General features: G+C 46.5%; 1 protein-coding gene across 1 annotated transcript in view; it reads right to left on the bottom strand.

The window, feature by feature from the left end:
* The window catches only part of LOC311148250 (microtubule cross-linking factor 2-like), a gene marked incomplete at both ends in the record, with an annotated part of 73,781 nt that extends 62,457 nt beyond the window's left edge, over positions 1–11,324 (bottom strand). Inside the window, 2 exons of the mRNA XM_084185153.1 lie at positions 8,161–8,385; positions 10,413–11,324. Of these exons, the coding sequence (XP_084041279.1) occupies positions 8,161–8,385; positions 10,413–11,324 (1,137 nt within the window). The remainder of the gene's footprint in view (positions 1–8,160; positions 8,386–10,412) is intronic.
* Between the last annotated feature and the right edge of the window lie 8,600 nt (positions 11,325–19,924).

The following is a 19,924-nucleotide window of genomic DNA, read 5'->3' as shown; positions in this document are numbered from 1 at the left end:
TAATAGTGAAGACATCAAAACTATGAAATAACACATATGGAATCATGTAGTAACCAAAAAAGTATTAAACAAATCAAGATATATTTTATATTTGAGATTCTTCAAAGTAGCCACCCTTTGCCTTGATGACAGCTTTGCACACTTATTCTCTTTGCACACTCACTCATTGGCATTCTCTCAACCAGCTTCATGAGGTAGTCACCTGGAATGCATTTCAATTAACAGGTGTGCCTTGTTAAAAGTTAATTTGTGGAATTTATTTCCTTCTTACTGCGTTTGAGCCAATCAGTTGTGTTGTGACAAGGTAGGGGTGGTATACAGAAGATAGCCCTATTTGGTAAAAGACCAAGTCCATATTATGGCAAGAACAGCTCAAATAAGCAAAGAGAAACAACAGTCCATCATTACTTTAAGAACTTTGAAAGTTTCTTCAAGTGCAGTCGCAAAGATCATCAAGCGCTATGATGAAACTGGCTCTCATGAGGACCTCCACAGGACAGGACGACCCAGAGTTACCTCTGCTGCAGAGGATAAGTTCATTAGAGTTATCAGCCTCAGAAATTGCAGCCCAAATAAATGCTTCACAGAGTTCAAGTAACAGACACATCTCAACATCAACTGTTCAGAGGAGACTGCGTGAATCAGGCCTTCATGGTTGAATTGCGGCAAAGAAACCACTACTAAAGGACACCAATAAGAAGAAGAGACTTGCTTCGGCCAAGAAACACGAGCAATGGACATTAGACCGGTGGAAATCTGTCCTTTGAGATTTTTGGTTCCAACCACCCACATTTGTGAGACGCAGAGTAGGTGAACGGATGATCTCTGCATGTGTGGTTCCCACCGTGAAGCATGGAGGAGGAGGTATGATGGTGCTTTGCTGGTGACACTGTCTGTGATTTATTTAGAATTCAAGGCACACTTAACCAGCATGGCTACCACAGCATTCTGCAGCGATACGCCATCCCATCTGTTTTTTATTTTTTTATTGTACCTTTATTTAACTAGGCAAGTCAGTTAAGAACAAATTCTTATTTACAATGACGGCCTACACCAGCCAAACCCGGACGACGCTGGGCCAATTGTGCGCAGCCCTATGGGATTCCCAATCACGGTCGGTTGTGATACAGCCTGGAATCGAACCAGGGGGTCTGTAGTGACGCCTCAAGCACTGAGATGCAGTGCCTTAGACCGCTGCGCCACTCGGGAGCAGTGGCACTTAGTGGGACTATCATTTGTTTTTCAACAGGACAATAACCCAACACACCTCCAGGCTGTGTAAGGGCTTTTGACCAAGAAGGAGAGTGCTGCATCAGAAGACCTCCACAATCACCCGACCTCAACCCAATTGAGATGGTTTGGGATGAGTTGGACCGCAGAGTGACAGGCAAAACGTCAATATCGAGACAAAGTGGAGTCGCAATTCAATGGCTCAGACACGAGACCTATGGTGTGTTACGAACATATTCAATCCCTCCCTATCCCAGTCTGCTGTCCCCACATGCTGCAAGATGGCCACCATTGTTCCTGTACCCAAGAATGCAAAGGTAACTGAACTAAATGACTATTGCCCCGTAGCACTCACTTCTGTCATCATGAAGTGCTTTGAGAGACTAGTCAAGGATCATATCACCTCCACCTTACCTGTCACCCTAGACCCACTTCAATTTGCTTACCGCCCCAATAGGTCCACAGACGATGCAATCGCCATCACACTGCAGTGGTCCTCTGTAGCTCAGCTGGTAGAGCACGGCGCTTGTAACGCCAAGGTAGTGGGTTCGATCCCCGGGACCACCCATACACAAAAATAAAAAAATTATGCACGCATGACTGTAAGTCGCTTTGGATAAAAGCGTCTGCTAAATGGCATATTATTACTGCACACTGCCCTATCCCATCTGGAAAAGAGGAATACCTATGTAAGAATGCTGTTCATTGACTATAGCTCAGCATTCAACACCATAGTACCCTCCAAGCACATCATTAAGCTTGAGGCCCTGGGATTCAACCCCGCCCTGTGCAATTGGGTCCTGGATATCCTGACAGGCTGCCCCCAGGTGGTGAAGGTAGGAAACAACATCTCCACTTCACTGATCCTCAACACTGGGGCCCCACAAGGGTGTGTGCTCAGCACCCTCCTGTACTCCCTGTTCACCCATGACTGCGTAGCCATGCACGCCTCCAACTCAATCATCAAGTTTGCAGATGACACAACAGTAGTAGGCTTGATTACCAACAATGACGAGACAGCCTACAGGGAGGAGGTGCGGGCTCTGGGAGTGTGGTGCCAGGAAAATAACCTCTCACTCAACGTCAACAAAACAAAGGAGATGATCGTGGACTTCAGGAAACAGCAGAGGGAATACCCCCCTATCCACATCGACGGGACAGCAGTGGAGAAGGTGGAAGGTTTTAAGTTCCTCTGTGTACATATCACTGACAAACTGAAATGGTCCACCCACACAGACAGTGTGGTGAAGAAGGCGCAACAGCGTCTCTTCAACCTCAGGAGGCTGAAGAAATTTGGCCTGTCACCTAAAACCCTCACAAACTTTTACAGAAGCACAATTGAGAGCATCCTGTTGGGCTGTATCACTGCCTGGTACGGCAACTGCACTGCCCACAACCGCAGGGCTCTCCAGAGGGTGGTGCAGTCTGCACAACGCATCAACGGGGGCAAACTACCTGCCCTCCAGGACACCTACAGCACCCAATGTCACAGGAAGGTCAAAAAGATAATCAAGGACAACTACCACCCGAGCCACTGCCTGTTCACCCCGCTATCATCCAGAAGGCGAGGTCAGTACAGGTGCATCAAAGCTGGGACCGAGAGACTGAAAAACAGCTTCTATCTCAAGGCCATCAGACTGTTAAATAGCAATCACTAGCACAGAGGCGCTGCTGCCTACATACAGACTTGAAAATCACTGGTCACTATAATAAATGGAACACTAGTCACTTTAATAATGCCACTTTAATAATGTTTACATACCTTGCATTACCCATCTCATATGTATATACTGTATTCTATTATATCTATTGCATCTTAGCCTATGCCGCTCTGACAATGACATTGCTCATCCATATATTTATATATTCTTATTCCATTCCTTTACTTAGATTTGTGTGTATTAGATATTTGTTGTGGAACTGTTAGATATTACTTGCTAGATATTACTGCACTGTCGGAACTAGAAGCACAAGCATTTCGCTACACTCGCAATAACATCTGCTAACCATGTGTATGTGACCAATAAATTTGATTTGATTTCATTTTGATTTGAAGGAAAAGCAGCCAACAGGTGCTCAGCATATGTGGGAACTCCTTCAAGACTGTTGGAAAAGCATGGTTGAGAGAATGCCAAGAGTGTGAAAAGCTGTCATCCAGGCAAAGGGTGGCTACTTTGAAGAATCTTAAATATAAAATATATTTTGATTTGTTTAACACTTTTTTGGTTACTACATGATTCCATATGTGTTATTTCATAGTTTTGATGTCTTCACTATTATTCTACAATGTAGAACATTTTTAAAATAAAGAAAAACCCTTGAATGAGTAGGTGTGTCCAAACTTTTAACTGGTACTGTATGTTCCCCTGAGGGGTTGGAAGAGCATTAAACGCAGTTGGGGATCAACACAGACACTATCCAGATGAGTGTATGATGTTCTGTTGGACCAACAACAACGTGTGTGTGTGTTTGTGTTGGTGACTGTATATCACCAGGGCACTGACAGGTTGTTCAATCCAAATGCAAACCCAGCTGCCTGGTTATAATTGTTTATAATGAAAGGAGGTGTCAAGGGTGCTCTATTCATACGATAGATAGGAAATACATCCAAAACATCTGAGTGGATTGTCATCTTTATGTCAATTGTGCTGAAAGCATTGTATCATTCAAAATGTTAATATAACATAATGATATCTAAGGCACAATATTACTATTATTATTATTTAATGTTCTCTCTCTCTATTTTTCTACCTCTGCAACATCATAGCATGGGATGGGAGTCTTTTGGTGCAGTGTGGAGTGGGGTACAGTGCTGATCTCATTAAAGGAGGAAGGGGGTCAGAGCAAACAAGGCTTCTGTGTGTGTGTGTGTATGAGTGTGTTTGAATATGTGTGTGCGTGCGTGCGTGCGTCTGTGTGTTTGTTTGTGTGTGCGAGTGAGTGTGTGCATGTGTGTCAGAATTGGGGGATTCTCTCTGGCCCTTAACCAGAGCCAATGTGCAGCTGGGAACCACAATGCCCCTCTGTGCTGCCCACTCTGAGAGTGGACCAACCGCCCAGTTCCCCATCACAATCAAATTCATCTCTCTCTCTCTCTCTCTCTCTCTCTCTCTCTCTCTCTCTCTCTCTCTCTCTCTCTCTCTCACACACACACACACACACACACAATCTCTTTCTATCTCTTCTTGCACTATTTTTTCTGTCTTCCCCTCCTTCTCTCATTCTGTCCCTTTCTCTTCTCCATACTTTAGAAGGGAGAAAAAGACAGGCAGATCAAATCAATGCTCTCCTTCATTATCGTTCTGGGAGGTTTCCAGGTTATGTTTTTAGACTGGTGCTATATGGTGATCGGCCCCTTTACAGTATACAACAGTCTTTATTAACAGCCTGTTAACTTACCACATTTACTAGATTCCCCCCTTCCTCTTGCTGTTCAGCCTCTTTCCATACACTGCTTTGTCTGCCTTTGCCTTCCAATAAAAGATCATGCTTTGATATGTAAAGGTGAAACACATGGATTTTAGCACTCCGTGGTTGAAGTTTCCCCTAGATACAGATCTAGGATCGCCTTCCCATCCCCAACCCCTAACCTTAACCATTATTGGGAAAATAAAAAACTGAACCAAGATCAGTGTCTAGGGTCACCGTACTAGCAGTTTTAGCATTGGTGAGCGAGGCCCCAGCTGGAGAGCTAGAGGATGTGAATGGCATACAGAAGGTCTTGCATGACTGGTACATTATAGTCAAGTCCCAGCCTTCAAACTACTAACGTCTATCAGCCTCCCTCCTACCCACACCCTGCACTTGAGATACCCTCTATTCTCTGTGGCCCATTGTACACACATACCAAATTAAAAAGAGACATTCACCCATCAAAAGGGTCTCTTTCCCTACTTTCATGTTTTTGTGGGTGAGTGTGTGTGTGATAGAGAATATTTTGTATGTCTGAGGGTGGGTTAGTTGGTGTGTGTTTGTGTGTGTGTACGCGCATATGTGTGTGTCTGCATGGGTGCATATGTGTGTTAGCTGAAGCAGCACCCTGTTCCCCCTCTGATCCTGCCTGTCAACACTATCACAGCTGTTCTTCCACCCGCCGTTTAACAATGACTTCCCTGTAGATTTTTTCATCAGCGTTTTGCATGTTGGCAATAAGCACAGGAGGGGGGAGTGTGTAAAGCATCGGCCATGTCTGCGTCTCAAATGGCACCACATTCCCTATGTAGTGCACTACTTTTGACTAGGGCCCATAGCCAAGGCCATCCTGTAAATTACCTTGGAGAGATATTGTATTTTCTACTTTAATCAGCTAAGAAGTGTTTACAAAGGAGAGCATACTCTATGAAAGTATTGAGTACATACCATCTAGCTTAGCCATTTAAATCATGATAGGATCTAGTATTGCAGTATCAGCTAACAGACTCATCCAACTGGTGCACTTTTCTGTAACTATCATCTAGTTGTTATCCTTCCTGTTGCAGCCTCTAGAAACTGAAAATAATAATCTTCTTCCCTTCTGTCTATCTATAAAATGCTCTTTAGCAGTGAAAGAGCAGAACCCTGCATGACAGTTGTTTAGTGGTTACAGTATAATCCACATGGTGGGCATCCACACACGCTCCTGCTAGTGCCATTCTGAGCAGGCACAGGACCAACAACACTTCCTGAAACTCCCTGAGTCAGCCAATCGGCTCTCTGATCCGGGCATGCCTGGCAGACACATGGAGACGGTTTCTATGTGTATCTCCAGGATGCTGCTGTTACTGCTGCCAAGCCATTATCTGCTGCTGAGAGAGGGATGGAGAGAAGGAGATAGAGGAGAGAGAGGGGATCCACCCTCTCTCTCGCTCTGTCTCCATATCTCAACAACCCTTACTTTTCCTCCCTATATGTCACATCACACCATACTGCAACACGGCTGTTGCTATGCAGGAGTGCACAGAAGCTCAGCCCACTCATCCTATATACAGTATGTGAAGCTAAGAGGGGAAGGATATGGTATCTTTCACACCCCACCCCATCACAGATCACAGGCAATGTGGGAGAGACTGTGCCTTTGACTAGAAATGAAATACCTCAGTCAGTTTCCCCAGCAAACAATGACTATACTGTAGCATCATAACATCCAAGCTGGGAGAGATGTTGTTTATGGAATGAATATACATTAGGCTAGCTGCCCTGAAGAAAACCGACGGACCCATACAGTGTAATGAGAGACTAATTCTATATCCTACTGACATCTAGTATATCCCTTAGCACATATCCAGTGACATGGAAGACCTCACTGTTTTCCATTTCCTATGTTTCATAGCTCTGGAATTAGGACAGTGGGTCAGAAAGGACAGGAAGTGACCAGGAGAATCCCACGACCATCTCCAGATATCACACACACACACTTGTATGCGCACGCAAAAATGCATGCAGTGCACACACACGCACCCCTCCCCCTGCGAGCGCTGCAGGGCAGGATGCAACAGGAAGTGGGAACAGCTTACTGTGTATGTCACAAGGGAACAAGGACAAGGAGAGAGAGCAATAATTATGTTAAGCCAATTTAAAGTGTATCCCTACTAGTACAGCCCTATCAGCTTACAGTATGTTATTTTATGTGATCATGTTAGTTGAGTACTGTGTGACTAATAAAGACTGACCATAGCCACAAAGTAGTTATTTTCATCTAAGGAACCTACCCCAATGTGTTGAAACTACCTGTATTTACTGAATGTAACATACATAATACGAACTAACTGTTCAATAACTCATTGCTGAGCCACAAACAGAAAGTAGTGTGTTCTTGCTGACAAGTTAAAGAGGGTATACAATGGCTAGTACAGGACAGATCTCAAATATCACCTGGAATACTGCCCAAATCCTCTCAAACATGTCAAGACACATTTCCTTCCTCCAGTGCTTGGTTTGTGCTTGAATAACCCCTACTTTCTAAGAGCACAGCCAGCCTCACGGAGTCTGGAGTGCATGGGAGTGTTTAAACCCAGTGTGAGGGAACAGGGCTGCGAAATTTGACCTGGTTTAGTTGGTAGCCAGGAGAAACAATCAGGTATGTGTTGAGAGACTGGGCCTAGCTGTTTAAGAATACAGAGAGGGAGACGGAGAGGGGAGGCCGAGGAAGCCGGGCTCACAACCCTGTGGTTTGTTTTTGGTTTCCTGTGTTAATGGCCTTCTTTGACTGGCTTCCCCCGGCCCGTAGACCCTGCGCCCTCCCGCTGCGCCCCGATTGGCTGCTGAGGACTCAACTCGGGAGCGAGACCGAATCCTTATTCCCCTGACTCAGCACAGAGGCACAATCTTAGCTTGCCAGAAAGAAGGGATGATTTTTTTCACCTGTTTCTTTCTTTCTCTTTTTTTAAAGATATACAACTGGACCGTTTTTAGTGAGGGACAGTGGCAACAGGGCCTGCCTTCAGGGGATGACATCATTACCCTCCTCTCTCCCCTCCCCTCTCTTCCCTCCTTCCTGGACTCCTGAGAAAGACCACATTGTGCTTCTGTCACATGGAAATGGATCACAGACGGCTGTGAATTTGGGATGTGTAACCATAGCCTCAGTTCAATAGGAAGACCAACAACCCACACTGTCTCCATTAACAACAAATCCCATCAATGGTGTGTGAACGTATGCATTTAAAGCCAAATGTAACCTTTGTCCTATGACCTGTTATGTCATACCCCCCTTCTTTGAAGTTTCCAAAAGCCTGCAAGGACCTAAATGCTAGCAATTACCCAAAGTTCAGTCTCTCTTCAAGTTTCTGTTTGTGTTGCTGACATATATGATTTATGCATAGCCTTACACACACACACACACACACACACACACACGCACATCCACGCACACACACACACATCATCTTGGCTGCCCATCGAAGTCAATGAAGGCATACACACACACACACACGCTCTCCATTCCAGATTCACCTTGACGTCCTGCTCCAGGGTACGGATGAGCTCCCCGTCCACCTGTCCCGTCTGGGCCACGCGGAGGCTGCGTCTCTCGGCCTTGCGGAGGCGATACTGCAGGATGCGGCAGGTCTTGTTGGCCTGCTCAAACTGCTGCCTCAGCTCCTGCAGCTGGTACACATCCTCCTCCATGTACATGTCCCTCATCTCCAACATCTCCGAGCGCTGCTCCTCCATCTCATCCTGGGGAGAGAGGATGGGGGAAGGGTGGAGGAGAGGAGGGGTGAGAATGGTTGAAAATGGTTGCCTACCATATACGGGGTCTTGATGAGCTAGTGCAATCATTATACTCATTATAATTATTATTATAGAGTATATGTCAGCATCAGATCATCAGAGTCATCATCAACACCCTCTTCATTAGTATGTCCTTAGCAGGATGTATACGCCTAAAATCCAGTGTTTCGGTGTCAAACAGTTTTGTTATATTTCAGTCTACTGTGATGTATATAAAGTGTAATATTGGGATGCAAACTCAAAATTGAATACATTTCAACTCTATATCTGACATGGAACAGGGGTCTTCTTTTTTTAAGCCCATAACCATGTGAATGAGGTGTATACTTTAGTTTTAAAGTAGATAAGACTACCAAGAAACACTGTGTGTGACCCTGATTTTGCCCACTGCAGTAAGAATGTAGCATTAACAACCCCATCGCCTACATTACCAGTTCAGGGGCAAACCAGTGCAGAACACAGATTAATACAGAACTGAACTTTGCCCAGCTGATATAAAGGTGTATAATAACAATGCCAAGGTATGATTTAAATCAAACCCAAAAAGCCTTAGGGGGGTTGCCCTAGCATTCCCTACTACTACTTACATAACAACACGGTTGAAGAGGCATTAACCCAAATCCTACAACCCCCCTGTCAGAGGCATAGTAATAAGGCAGATAAAGTATTTATAAGGGTGGTGGTGGGAGAAGTGTGTAGTAGTAGTAGTAGTAGTAAATAGAAGCCTTTTATCGCATTGCTAATATGCGGAGAGGGCTGCCAGGGGAATGTGGGTCACCCACTGCAGAGCAGCGTCACGTGGTGCGGCCCCGGTATAAACAATAGTGTGTGGATTGAGGACAGTTGGCGCTCTCGACTGTAGCATCTGTACGACGCAGGCTACCCCGAGAAAACAGCTGCACTAGTCAGACAGGCGTGCCGAAGACAGGAGAGAAAGCACGGGATTAATAAATAAAGATGTCGCGCTCTGGTACTACTATGGCTGCACGCATGACCTAATTTCTACGCATAATTAGACTTAAGAAAAATAATGTGACACCCCATTGCTGTTTATGGTAATTAACCAGTAAGATGGATTTGATGATTATGGTCTGAAATTAACCAAAAACCTTACATGATCATTATTGTTGTGGAAATGTGCATTACACATTCATGCACAGTGGACTGTCCTAGTAAACTGCCTTCTTTAGATGGGCCATCTTAGATGACCACCGCATAGCCTAGTAGTCTATAAGGCATATGTACACCATAATAATCGTAATATTGCTTTCCCAGACCAGTTAAATATTAAATCAAATGTGCTAATGGTAACCTAGACGTTGTTTGGATAAACCGTTGTGGTGCGTCTTAGTGCACAGGCCTGTAGGATAATCCAATTAATTATTGAACCTCTCCCACTGAGCCAGTCTCCGTGACGCATGTCAATGATAATATTGGATGACAAAATACAATTAGTTAAGGTGGTCACTGTAATCCTCCAGTGCGTAACGGATTGGCACCCTACAACCACCTGCATGTCCGACCACCTCTGATGTCTTGGGCATTCACCACCTGACCATCTTGAGCAGTGAACACAACAGCTGAGGCAACATTGAGTTTGAATTCAGAAATAACACTGACCACCCCTGAAGTCTCTGTGCCTTCAAATTGTGGTATTTTGTTGTTGTTTTTTGAAAAGAGGGAGGGGGGAGTAATCAATTATGCACTCAAGATGTTGTTGGCTGGCTATGTGGCCAATTTGGGTTTGCATGGATTTCCCTGCTTTTATCCTGAAGTGCAGAACAGTGATTATGCATAAATATATTAGGTTTGTTTCTGATGAACCAATGAAAATAGTAACTCCGGCTTCATCTCTTACAGAACTGTTATTGGAGAGCTTTTAAAAAAAACATTTTTTAAACCTTTTTACTTTCACAAATAAGAGCAAACGGAGGGAGGAATGTCTGTAGCAAATCTGGAAAAAATATGCTTACTTTTAGGTAATCGTTTTCTGATCTCAGTTCCTCGATTTCCCTAACAAATTCTTCATGCATGCCGTCCATGAACTCTTCTGTCAGGTCGGAGAAAGCCAGGGATGTGCTGGTAGGCACCCGGCTGTCGAACGAGGTGAGAGACCGTTCATCCCCCGGAGAAATGCTCCCCTCCCCGGTCTCCACTCCCAGGGAGAGTCGGTCCTTATCTACGGGGGTCTTGGCATGATGGTCACCACGAGTACCCCTATCCGGTGGCCCATCTCCGCAGTCCGTACTCGATTTCTCGCCCTCAGGCCCCCCGCCTCGGCTGCTGGATTCGGTGTCACTACTCAGAGCGTCGGTGGAGACTTTATTCTCCTCCGAGGCGCAATCGGAGATCTCGGAACTGCTATCCGTTGGCGACAGCTTGCCCGCGGCGCAACCAGAGTCTTTGCTCAGGTCGTCCGAGGCGTTTCTTGCATCGGACACCTTCTTCCGACCACCTTTCATCGATTTACTGCCGCCCTTCTGAGCACTGGCAACCGATAGTGTGGATTTCCCCGGCAGTTTTCCTTTCTCTGATTTGGTCTCTTTCCCGCTACCCGGACTACGCCTGGACACCCGGCTGCCTAAATGTATGGATCCTGGTTTAACGCTCAGTGTTGGTGTACCGATGCCTCCCCGGATCTTGGTGAGGGACCATCCAGGCACATCCTTGGGTCTGGCGGGTGACGGAGCCCGGTTGATCTTTTTCTTCTCGTTCACTTGGATGGACTGCACTACGGGCTGTTGCTCGAACTGGTGCTGTTGATGGGGCTGCGCCTGCCCGCTGTCCGCGCTCTCCGTCCCGCTTTCCATTTTGTGCCTGTGTCTCCTTTCCTTGGGCGAGACAAAGTGAGTTGGCGAATTAACATCAGCCTTTGTCTTTGTCATTCATTCCGCTTTGACAACTACAGAAAACAGAAACGAAACCCCTATCAGAAGAGGCAGAAGTTGAATTTTGTCTCACAACTGCAAACAAATACGCTGCAGCAATCCCAAATAAGCCGGATGCAACAGCGCAGAAAGATAGGAACTGCAAGTTGTAACACGTTGTAATGATGTTTTTCCGGTTTTAGGATGACTCTCGTTTAGGTTTTTGCCCCTCTTCTACTTCTCTTGCATTAAGCGACTCTCTCTCGCCGGCGCGGTTTGAAGTGGTAGGAACAGTGGCAGTGTGCTAGCGAGGTTATTTTCTCCGCCCAGCTAGCGGTTCTGTCTGTGACGAATCGCAGTTTCGAAACTCAGCATCACTTGGAGCTCTCTGCTGCCACCCAGACATGTAGATCGTTTGAAGAAGCACAAATGAGACTACAATAAAAATAGGATGCATGTAGGTTTACTACAAACATAGGCTATAGGCTGCCTATTTAATTCAGAATCAAACTCTATTTGGACAGTAAACTATACAGTGTCTGATACGCAGTGCTTAATTTGTAAAATCGGTAAGTGCCGAAACAAAATGTGAGCGCGAGAGGGGGATTGACCTCGAGAGTTCTGAGGTACCGGAACCATGAGAAGAAAGAAAACACCTTGATAATAATGCATTGCATGCATTTCATCGCATTTGAGTAGTGACATAGAGCAGTAGAGTAGAGGCACTTACTTACTTACAGAAGTTGCACACATGGGAAACAATTGGCCTTTTATATACGCATTTCATGCAACTGTATGTCATTTTACATGACTGGAGACTTTGGCAGAATCTTTTCTAATATGCACGAATGATCGAAATGACAGGATACTTTGACACGGACAAACTGAGAATCTGAGATCAATAAAAACGACCTTGTCTTGAATCCATCAATAGCCTAGGCCTAGATGTGTGGAGAGACACATATTGTAGGCTACAATATGAAGAGGAAATTATGTTTTCCAGTTTCACTGACTCACCCAATGATGTGCAGCTCACTCGCTGGTGATAGCAGATGCGCTCTAAAACAATTTTTGGAAGTTGATCAAGTATTTTGGTAGTCTACAGCATACAGATTAGAGTCTTCTCTTTTCAGCAGGAGCCATTTGCTTTCCAACCTGTGTTTTCCCTCAATTGTGTTTTAAATATTGCGAAAGGCCTGTTTTGTCTGCATGTTGTGTGTTCACTGATACATTTGCCACGCGTTCCCCACTGTAGGTTATACCTTGTTATTGGGCTACAATCCACTGTTTGACGATAAAAAATAAATAAGCTATTGATCCTCTGTGGCTAAATTATAAGCCTTCTCCTGCCGACTCACCCCACAGATTGAGAACCACTGCTAGAATCATAGCCAAGCTCAAAGGGTTCTGAAGGAATTGCAGCACCCCATATAAATTGAAATATACATTTACATTTTAGTCATTTAGCAGACGCTCTTATCCAGAGCGACTTACAGTTAGTGAGTGCATACATTATTTATTTTTTATACTGGCTCCCCATGGGAATCGAACTCACAACCCAGGCGTTGCAAACGCCATGCTCTACCAACTGAGCTACATCCCTGCCGGCCATTACCCTCCCCTACCCTGGACGACGCTGGGCCAATTGTGCGCCACCCCATAGGTCTCCCGGTCACCGCCGGCTATGAACCAGGATATCTAGTGGCACAGCTAGCACTGCGATGCAGTGCCTTAGACCACTACGCCACTGGCACTGCGCCACTCGGGAGATATATGTGCCAAAGTTATACAATTACTGTTGTCTGTTCAGAAAGAAATGAAATAATTCAGAATAGCCTTCTACGGTGGTTCCCAAACTTAGGAAGGGGTCGGCAGGAGGGGTGTGTGCCCCCTTCTCACACAGCCACTGCCACGCATTGGTCTCAAACATAGGTTACAATGTTGCGCAAACCATAAGCCCCGGCCGGCCCAACCCGAATCAACGCTTAGAATATTATGATATAGAACATGTTTACTCGTTGCTATGTTATCATCACTATTTATTAACATAGTTTCCTCTCAGTAGACATAATTTGGCTCCATGTGCCTTTCACCCAACCTGCAGGCAAATGACATCAGCATTATTTTCACTGAGAGACACAGTTCTGTGGCCCTTCTCCGGTTTGACAGTGTGACAGTGTGACAGTGTGACAGTTTGACAGTGTGACATTGTGACAGTGTGACAGTTTGACAGTGTGACAGTGTGACAGTGTGACAGTTTGACAGTGTGACAGTGTGACAGTGTAACAGTTTGACAGTGTGACAGTGTGACAGTGGTGTATTCAGTTCACATATCCATCATTGTAAGCACATACAGAGGATTGAGTACACAGGGGCCCCCACAACACGTGCTGCCCTGCTTCCATTTCACTTGAGTACAGTCGTGGTCAAAAGTTTTGAGAATGACACAAATACTAATTTTCACAAAGTCTGCTGCCTCAGTTTTGATGATGTCAATTTGCTTATACTCCAGAATGTCATGAAGAGTGATCAGATGAATTGCAATTAATTGCAAAGTCCCTCTTTGCCATGAAAATGAACTTAATCCCCAAAAAACATTTCCACTGCATTTCAGCCCTGCCACAAAAGGACCATGTCAGTGATTCTCTCATTAACACAGGTGAGAGTGTTGACGAGGACAAGGCTGGAGATCACTCTGTCATGCTGATTGAGTTAGAATAACAGACTGGAAGCTTTAAAAGGTGGGTGGTGCTTGAAATCATTGTTCTTCCTCTGTTAACCATGGTTACCTGCAAGGAAACATGTGCCGCTATCATTGCTTTGCACAAAAAGTGCTTCACAGGCAAGGACATTGCTGCTAGTAAGATTGCACCTAAATCAACCATTTATCGGATCATCAAGAACTTCAAGAAGAGAGGTTCAATCATTGTGAAGAAGGTGTCAGGGCGCCCAGGAAAGTCCAGCAAGTGCCAGGACCGTCTCCTAAAGTTGATTCAGCTGCGGGATCTGGGCACCACCAGTGCAGAGCTTGCTCAGGAATGGCAGCAGGCAGGTGTGAGTGCATCTGCACGCACAGTGAGGCGAAGACTTTTGGAGGATTGCCTGGTGTCAAGAAGGGCAGCAAAGAAGCAACTTCTCTCCATGAAAAACATCAGGGACAGACTGATATTCTGCAAAAGGTACAGGGATTGGACTGCTGAGGACTGGGGTAAAGAACAGTTTGGTGACGAACAATGCCTTTTCCAGCATGATGGAGCACCTTGCCATAAGGCAACAGTGATAACTAAGTACGCTCGGGGAACAAAACATCAACCTTTTGGGTCCATGGCCAGGAAACTCCCCAGACCTTAATCCCATTGAGAACTTGTAGTCGATCCTCAAGAGGCGGGTGGACAAACAAAAACCCACAAATTCTGACAAACTCCAAGCATTGATTATGCAAGAATGGGTTGCCATCAGTCAGGATGTGGCCCAGAAGTTAATTGACAGCATGCCAGGGCGGATTGCAGAGGTCTTGAAAAAGAAGGTTCAACACTGCAAATATTGACTCTTTGCATAAACTTAATGTAATTGTCAATAAAAGCCTTTGACACTTATGGAATGCTTGTGTCACACCCTGGCTAATGGACTCTATTTGTTGAGCCAGAGTGTGTTTGTTCTATGTGGTTATGTCTATGTTGGGGGTTCTAGTTAGTCTGTTTCTATGTTTGACTGAGTGACTCCCAATCAGAGGCAACGAGTGTCAGCTGTGTGCTGGTTGTCTCTGATTGGGAGCCATATTTAACTGTCTGTGTTTCACTTTGTGTTTGTGGGTTTTTGTTCCGTGTTCGGTCAGTGTCACCGTGGACTTCACGAGTCGTGTATTTGTTTTGTTTAGTGTGCTTTTTATCGCTGTCAATAATAAAGATCACCATGTTCGTGCAACACGCTGCGTATTGGTCTACTTCGCTTCAAGACGATCGTGACAGAAAAACCCACCAAAACTGGACCAAGCAGCGTGTCCAGGAGCCATCGCCAGGGGAATCGCTTGCAGATCTCCGTGGCAACCTCGACTGGGTCCAGCCTTGTAAAGAGCAGAGTGGATGGACTTGGGAACAGTGGAGGAAGAGTCTCGACTGGGTCAAGCCTAAGGAGGAGCAGAATGGCTGGAGTTGGAAGCAGGAGAGCGAGAGTTGGGCGAGAAATATAGAGGCCTGGCCCACGGGGAAGAGAGACCCCCAGAAATTTTTTAGGGGGGGGGGCTCACGACGTGGACGACGGGGCAGTAGGAGGCCGCGATGGAGCGGTCCAGCGGGTGTGCAGAGGAGGCCGCCAGGTTAAGTGGGCCACTGGTCACAGAGGAGAGGGAAAGTGTGGAGGCACGGCGAGAGGTACTGGGGTGTGTTACCAGTCCGGTCCGGCCCGGCCCGTTCCTGATCCCTGCGTAGGGCCAGTGGTGTGTGTCCCCAGTACGGTCCGGCCTGTTCCTGTTCCTCGCATCGAGCCTGTGGTGCGTGTCGTCAGCCCGGCCCGGCCTGTTCCTGCTTCCCGCACCGAGCCTATGGTGCGCGTCGCCAGCCCGGCCCGGCCTGTTCCTGCTCCCTGCACCAAACCTACGGGGTGCGTCGCCAGCCCAGCCCGGCCTGTTCCTGCTCCACGCACCAAGCCTACGGTGTGCGTCGCCCGGCCTGTTCCTGCTCCACGCACCAAACCTACGGTGTGCGTCGTCAGCCCGGCCCGGCCTGTTCCTGCCACTCGCACCAAACCTACGGTGTGCGTCGCCAGCCCGGCCTGGCCTGTTCCTGCCACTCGCACCAAACCTACGGTGCGCGTCGCCAGCCCGGCCCGGCCTGTTCCTGCCACTCGCACCAAACAGACGGTGCGCGTCGCCAGCCCGGCCCGACCTGTTCCTGCCACTCGCACCAAGCCAGGGGTGCGAGTCGCCAGCCCGGCCCGGCCTGTTCCTGCCACTCGCACCAAGCCAGGGGTGCGAGTCGTCAGCCTGGTCCAGCCTGTTCCTGCCACTCGCACCAAGCCAGGGGTGCGAGTCGTCAGCCTGGTCCAGAACGTTCCTGCTACTCGCACCAAGCCAGGGGTGCGAGTCGTCAGTCCGGTGAGGCCCGTTCCGGCTCCACGCACAAAGCCAGGGGTGCGAGTCGTCAGCCCGGTCCGGCCCGTGGCTGCTCCACGCACCAGGCCAGGGGTGCGCATCGTCAGCCAGGTCCGGTCCTTTCCTGCCTCGCGCGCCAAGCCAGGGGTGCGCGTCGTCTGTCCGGCACAACCCGTGCCTGGGTCACCGGTGCCTAATCAGGTACCGGTCAACGGCTCCACAACGGAGCTGAAGCTAGCCGCTCCTGCTACGTCCAGGTCAGCTCCAGCCAGCGGGACCAGACCGGACCAGGGGCGCTATGGGGGGTTTATTGGAGGGTGGTGGGCAAGCCCGGAGCCAGAACCGCCGCCGAGGAGGTATGCCCACCCAGCCCTCCCCTGTTTTGCGTTTTTGAGGCGCGGTCGCAGTCCGCGCCTTTAGGGGGGGGTACTGTCACACCCTGGCTAATGGACTCTATTTGTTGAGCCAGAGTGTGTTTGTTCTATGTGGTTATGTCTATGTTGGGGGTTCTAGTTAGTCTGTTTCTATGTTTGATTGAGTGACTCCCAATCAGAGGCAACGAGTGTCAGCTGTGTGCTGGTTGTCTCTGATTGGGAGCCATATTTAACTGTCTGTGTTTCACTTTGTGTTTGTGGGTTTTTGTTCCGTGTTCGGTCAGTGTCACCGTGGACTTCACGAGTCGTGTATTTGTTTTGTTTAGTGTGCTTTTTATCGCTGTCAATAATAAAGATCACCATGTTCGTGCAACACGCTGCGTATTGGTCTACTTCGCTTCAAGACGATCGTGACAGCTTGTAATTATACTTCAGTATACCATAGTAACATCTGACAGAAATATCTCATAACACTGAAGCAGCGAACTTTGTGAAGACCAATACTTGTGTCATTCTCAAAACTTTTGACCACGACTGTACACCTGTGTGTATATTCACCTCCTACGATCTTTCTTTCTTTCTTTCTTTCTTTCTTTCTTTCTTTCTTTCTTTCTTTCTTTCTTTCTTTCTTTCTTTCTTTCTTTCTTTCTTTCTTTCTTTCTTTCTTTCTTTCTTTCTTTCTTTCTTTCACTTATTGTGCATTGGAACAGGCTCTATTGTTCTCTTGCTCTCTCTCTCACACACCCACCCACACGCACGCACACACGCACACACACAGTATAATTTCCTATACTGTAATAATATGTGTAATCTTAGTGTCGAATAGGCAGTTATTATACTACCACATTAAAACCCTAAATTAACACCTTAGAGTATAAGCACAAGTTTCAGTCACAATGCTCTAATATTTATTTAACACTTGTATGTGTTGTCCCGGGATCATATGTTGTTTTGTCTGTCGATTTGTCATGTGCCAGAACGAGAGTCTATCAGACCAACAGTTCAACACAGATCTAAGCCTCAGTGGAAGAATGGTATCTCTGAAAAATGAAGCAGGGATCACACAGGAGCACAAAGCCCATGCTCCCTAATTAACTTACTCTGTAATGACTGCTTAATACTGTGCTGTTCACACACACCAACACGTGCACGCGCACGCGCACGCACACAGACACGCATGCATGCACACACACACGGACATGCACACACTCATGTATGCACACACAGACAGACACACATACAGCGCAAAGCTCCTGGTTAACCACTCACAGGCTTTATTCCAGCCTATCCAGGGGCTGACGTTTGACAACTCGAACCTTCAACTCCCTCCACAGATTTTCTATGGGATTAAGGTCTGGAGACTGGCTAGGCCACTCCAGGACCTTAATGTGCTTCTTCTTGAGCCACTCCTTTCAAATCAAATCAAATCAAATTTTATTGGCCACATGCGCCGAATACAACAGGTGCAGACATTACAGTGAAATGCTTACTTACAGCCCTTAACCAACAGTGCATTTATTTTTAACAAAAAAAGTAAAAATAAAACAACAACAAAAAAAGTGTTGAGAAAAAAAGAGCAGAAGTAAAATAAAATAACAGTAGGGAGGCTATATATACAGGGGGGTACCGGTGCAGAGTCAATGTGCTGGGGCACCGGCTAGTTGAGGTAGTTGAAGTAATATGTACATGTGGGCAGAGTTTGTTGCCTTGGCCGTGTGTTTTGGGTCATTGTCATGCTGGAATACCCATCCACGACCCATTTTCAATGCCCTGGCTAATATGTCCCTTTGATGCGGTGAAGTTGTCCTGTCCCCTTAGCAGAAAAACACCCCCAAAGCATAATGTTTCCACCTCCATGTTTGACGGTGGGGATGGTGTTCTTGGGGTCATAGGCAGCATTCCTCCTCCTCCAAACACGGCGAGTTGAGTTGATGCCAAAGAGCTCGATTTTGGTCTCATCTGACCACAACACTTTCACCCAGTTCTCCTCTGAATCATTCAGATGTTCATAGGCAAACTTCAGACGGGCCTGTATATGTGCTTTCTTGAGCAGGGGGACTTTGCGGGCGCTGCAGGATTTCAGTCCTTCACGGCGTAGTGTGTTACCAATTGTTTTCTTGGTGACTATGGTCCCAGCTGCCTTGAGATCATTGAGAAGATCCTCCCTTGTAGTTCTGGGCTGATTCCTCACCGTTCTCATGATCATTGCAACTCCACGAGGTGAGAACTTGCATGGAGCCCCAGGCTGAAGGAGATTGACAGTCTTTTGTGTTTCTTCCATTTGCAAATAATCGCACCAATTGTTGTCACCTTCTCACCAAGCTGCTTGGCGATGGTCTTGTAGCCCATTCCAGGCTTGTGTAGGTCTACAATCTTGTCCCTGACATCCTTGGAGAGCTCTTTGGTCTTGGCCATGGTGGAGAGTTTGGAATCTGATTGATTGATTGCTTCTGTGGACAGGTGTCTTTTATACAGGTAACAAACTGAGATTAGGAACACTCCCTTTAAGAGTGTGCTCCTAATCTCAGCTCGTTACCTGTATAAAAGACACCTGGGAGCCAGAAATCTTTCTGATTGAGAGGGGGTCAAATACTTATTTCCCTCATTAAAATGCAAATCAATTTATAACATTTTTGACATGCGTTTTTCTGGATTTTTTTGTTGTTATTCTGTCTCTCACTGTTCAAATAAACCTACCATTAAAATTATAGACTGATCATTTCTTTGTCAGTGGGCAAACGTACAAAATCAGCAGGGGATCAAATACTTTTTTCCCTCACTGTACTAGGCCAGAGGCCTAGAAGCCCAGGAAATTAGAAAATATCATACAGCTGTTCTCCAATGGACATGCTACAGGATAATGGAGAGAACAACATTCCATTTATAACCTCTGAAGGTGTAACTTCTTCAAACAAAAACCAACCACCATTGACCAATCAAACGATTCCAAGTTTACAGTAACTCGATCACCCAGGCCCAATCTCCACAAGGTGTCACAGCATCTAAAGGCTTGTGCGTGGGATGAGACCACTGTAAACAGACAATAAAACCCCTTTGAATAGAGTAATTTAGAGTTCACCCTGTACAGATACAAGTTACAACAGAGATCATAGATCCATATAGATGGCATCAGAGTCTTCCTTAGGGGACAAGTT

The sequence above is a fragment of the Coregonus lavaretus genome, assembly GCF_964263955.1.
Source record: "Coregonus lavaretus genome assembly, chromosome: 20".
Classification (NCBI taxonomy): domain Eukaryota; kingdom Metazoa; phylum Chordata; class Actinopteri; order Salmoniformes; family Salmonidae; genus Coregonus; species Coregonus lavaretus.
Note: the sequence above shows the minus strand (reverse complement) of the source record. Positions and strands in the feature narration are given on the sequence as shown.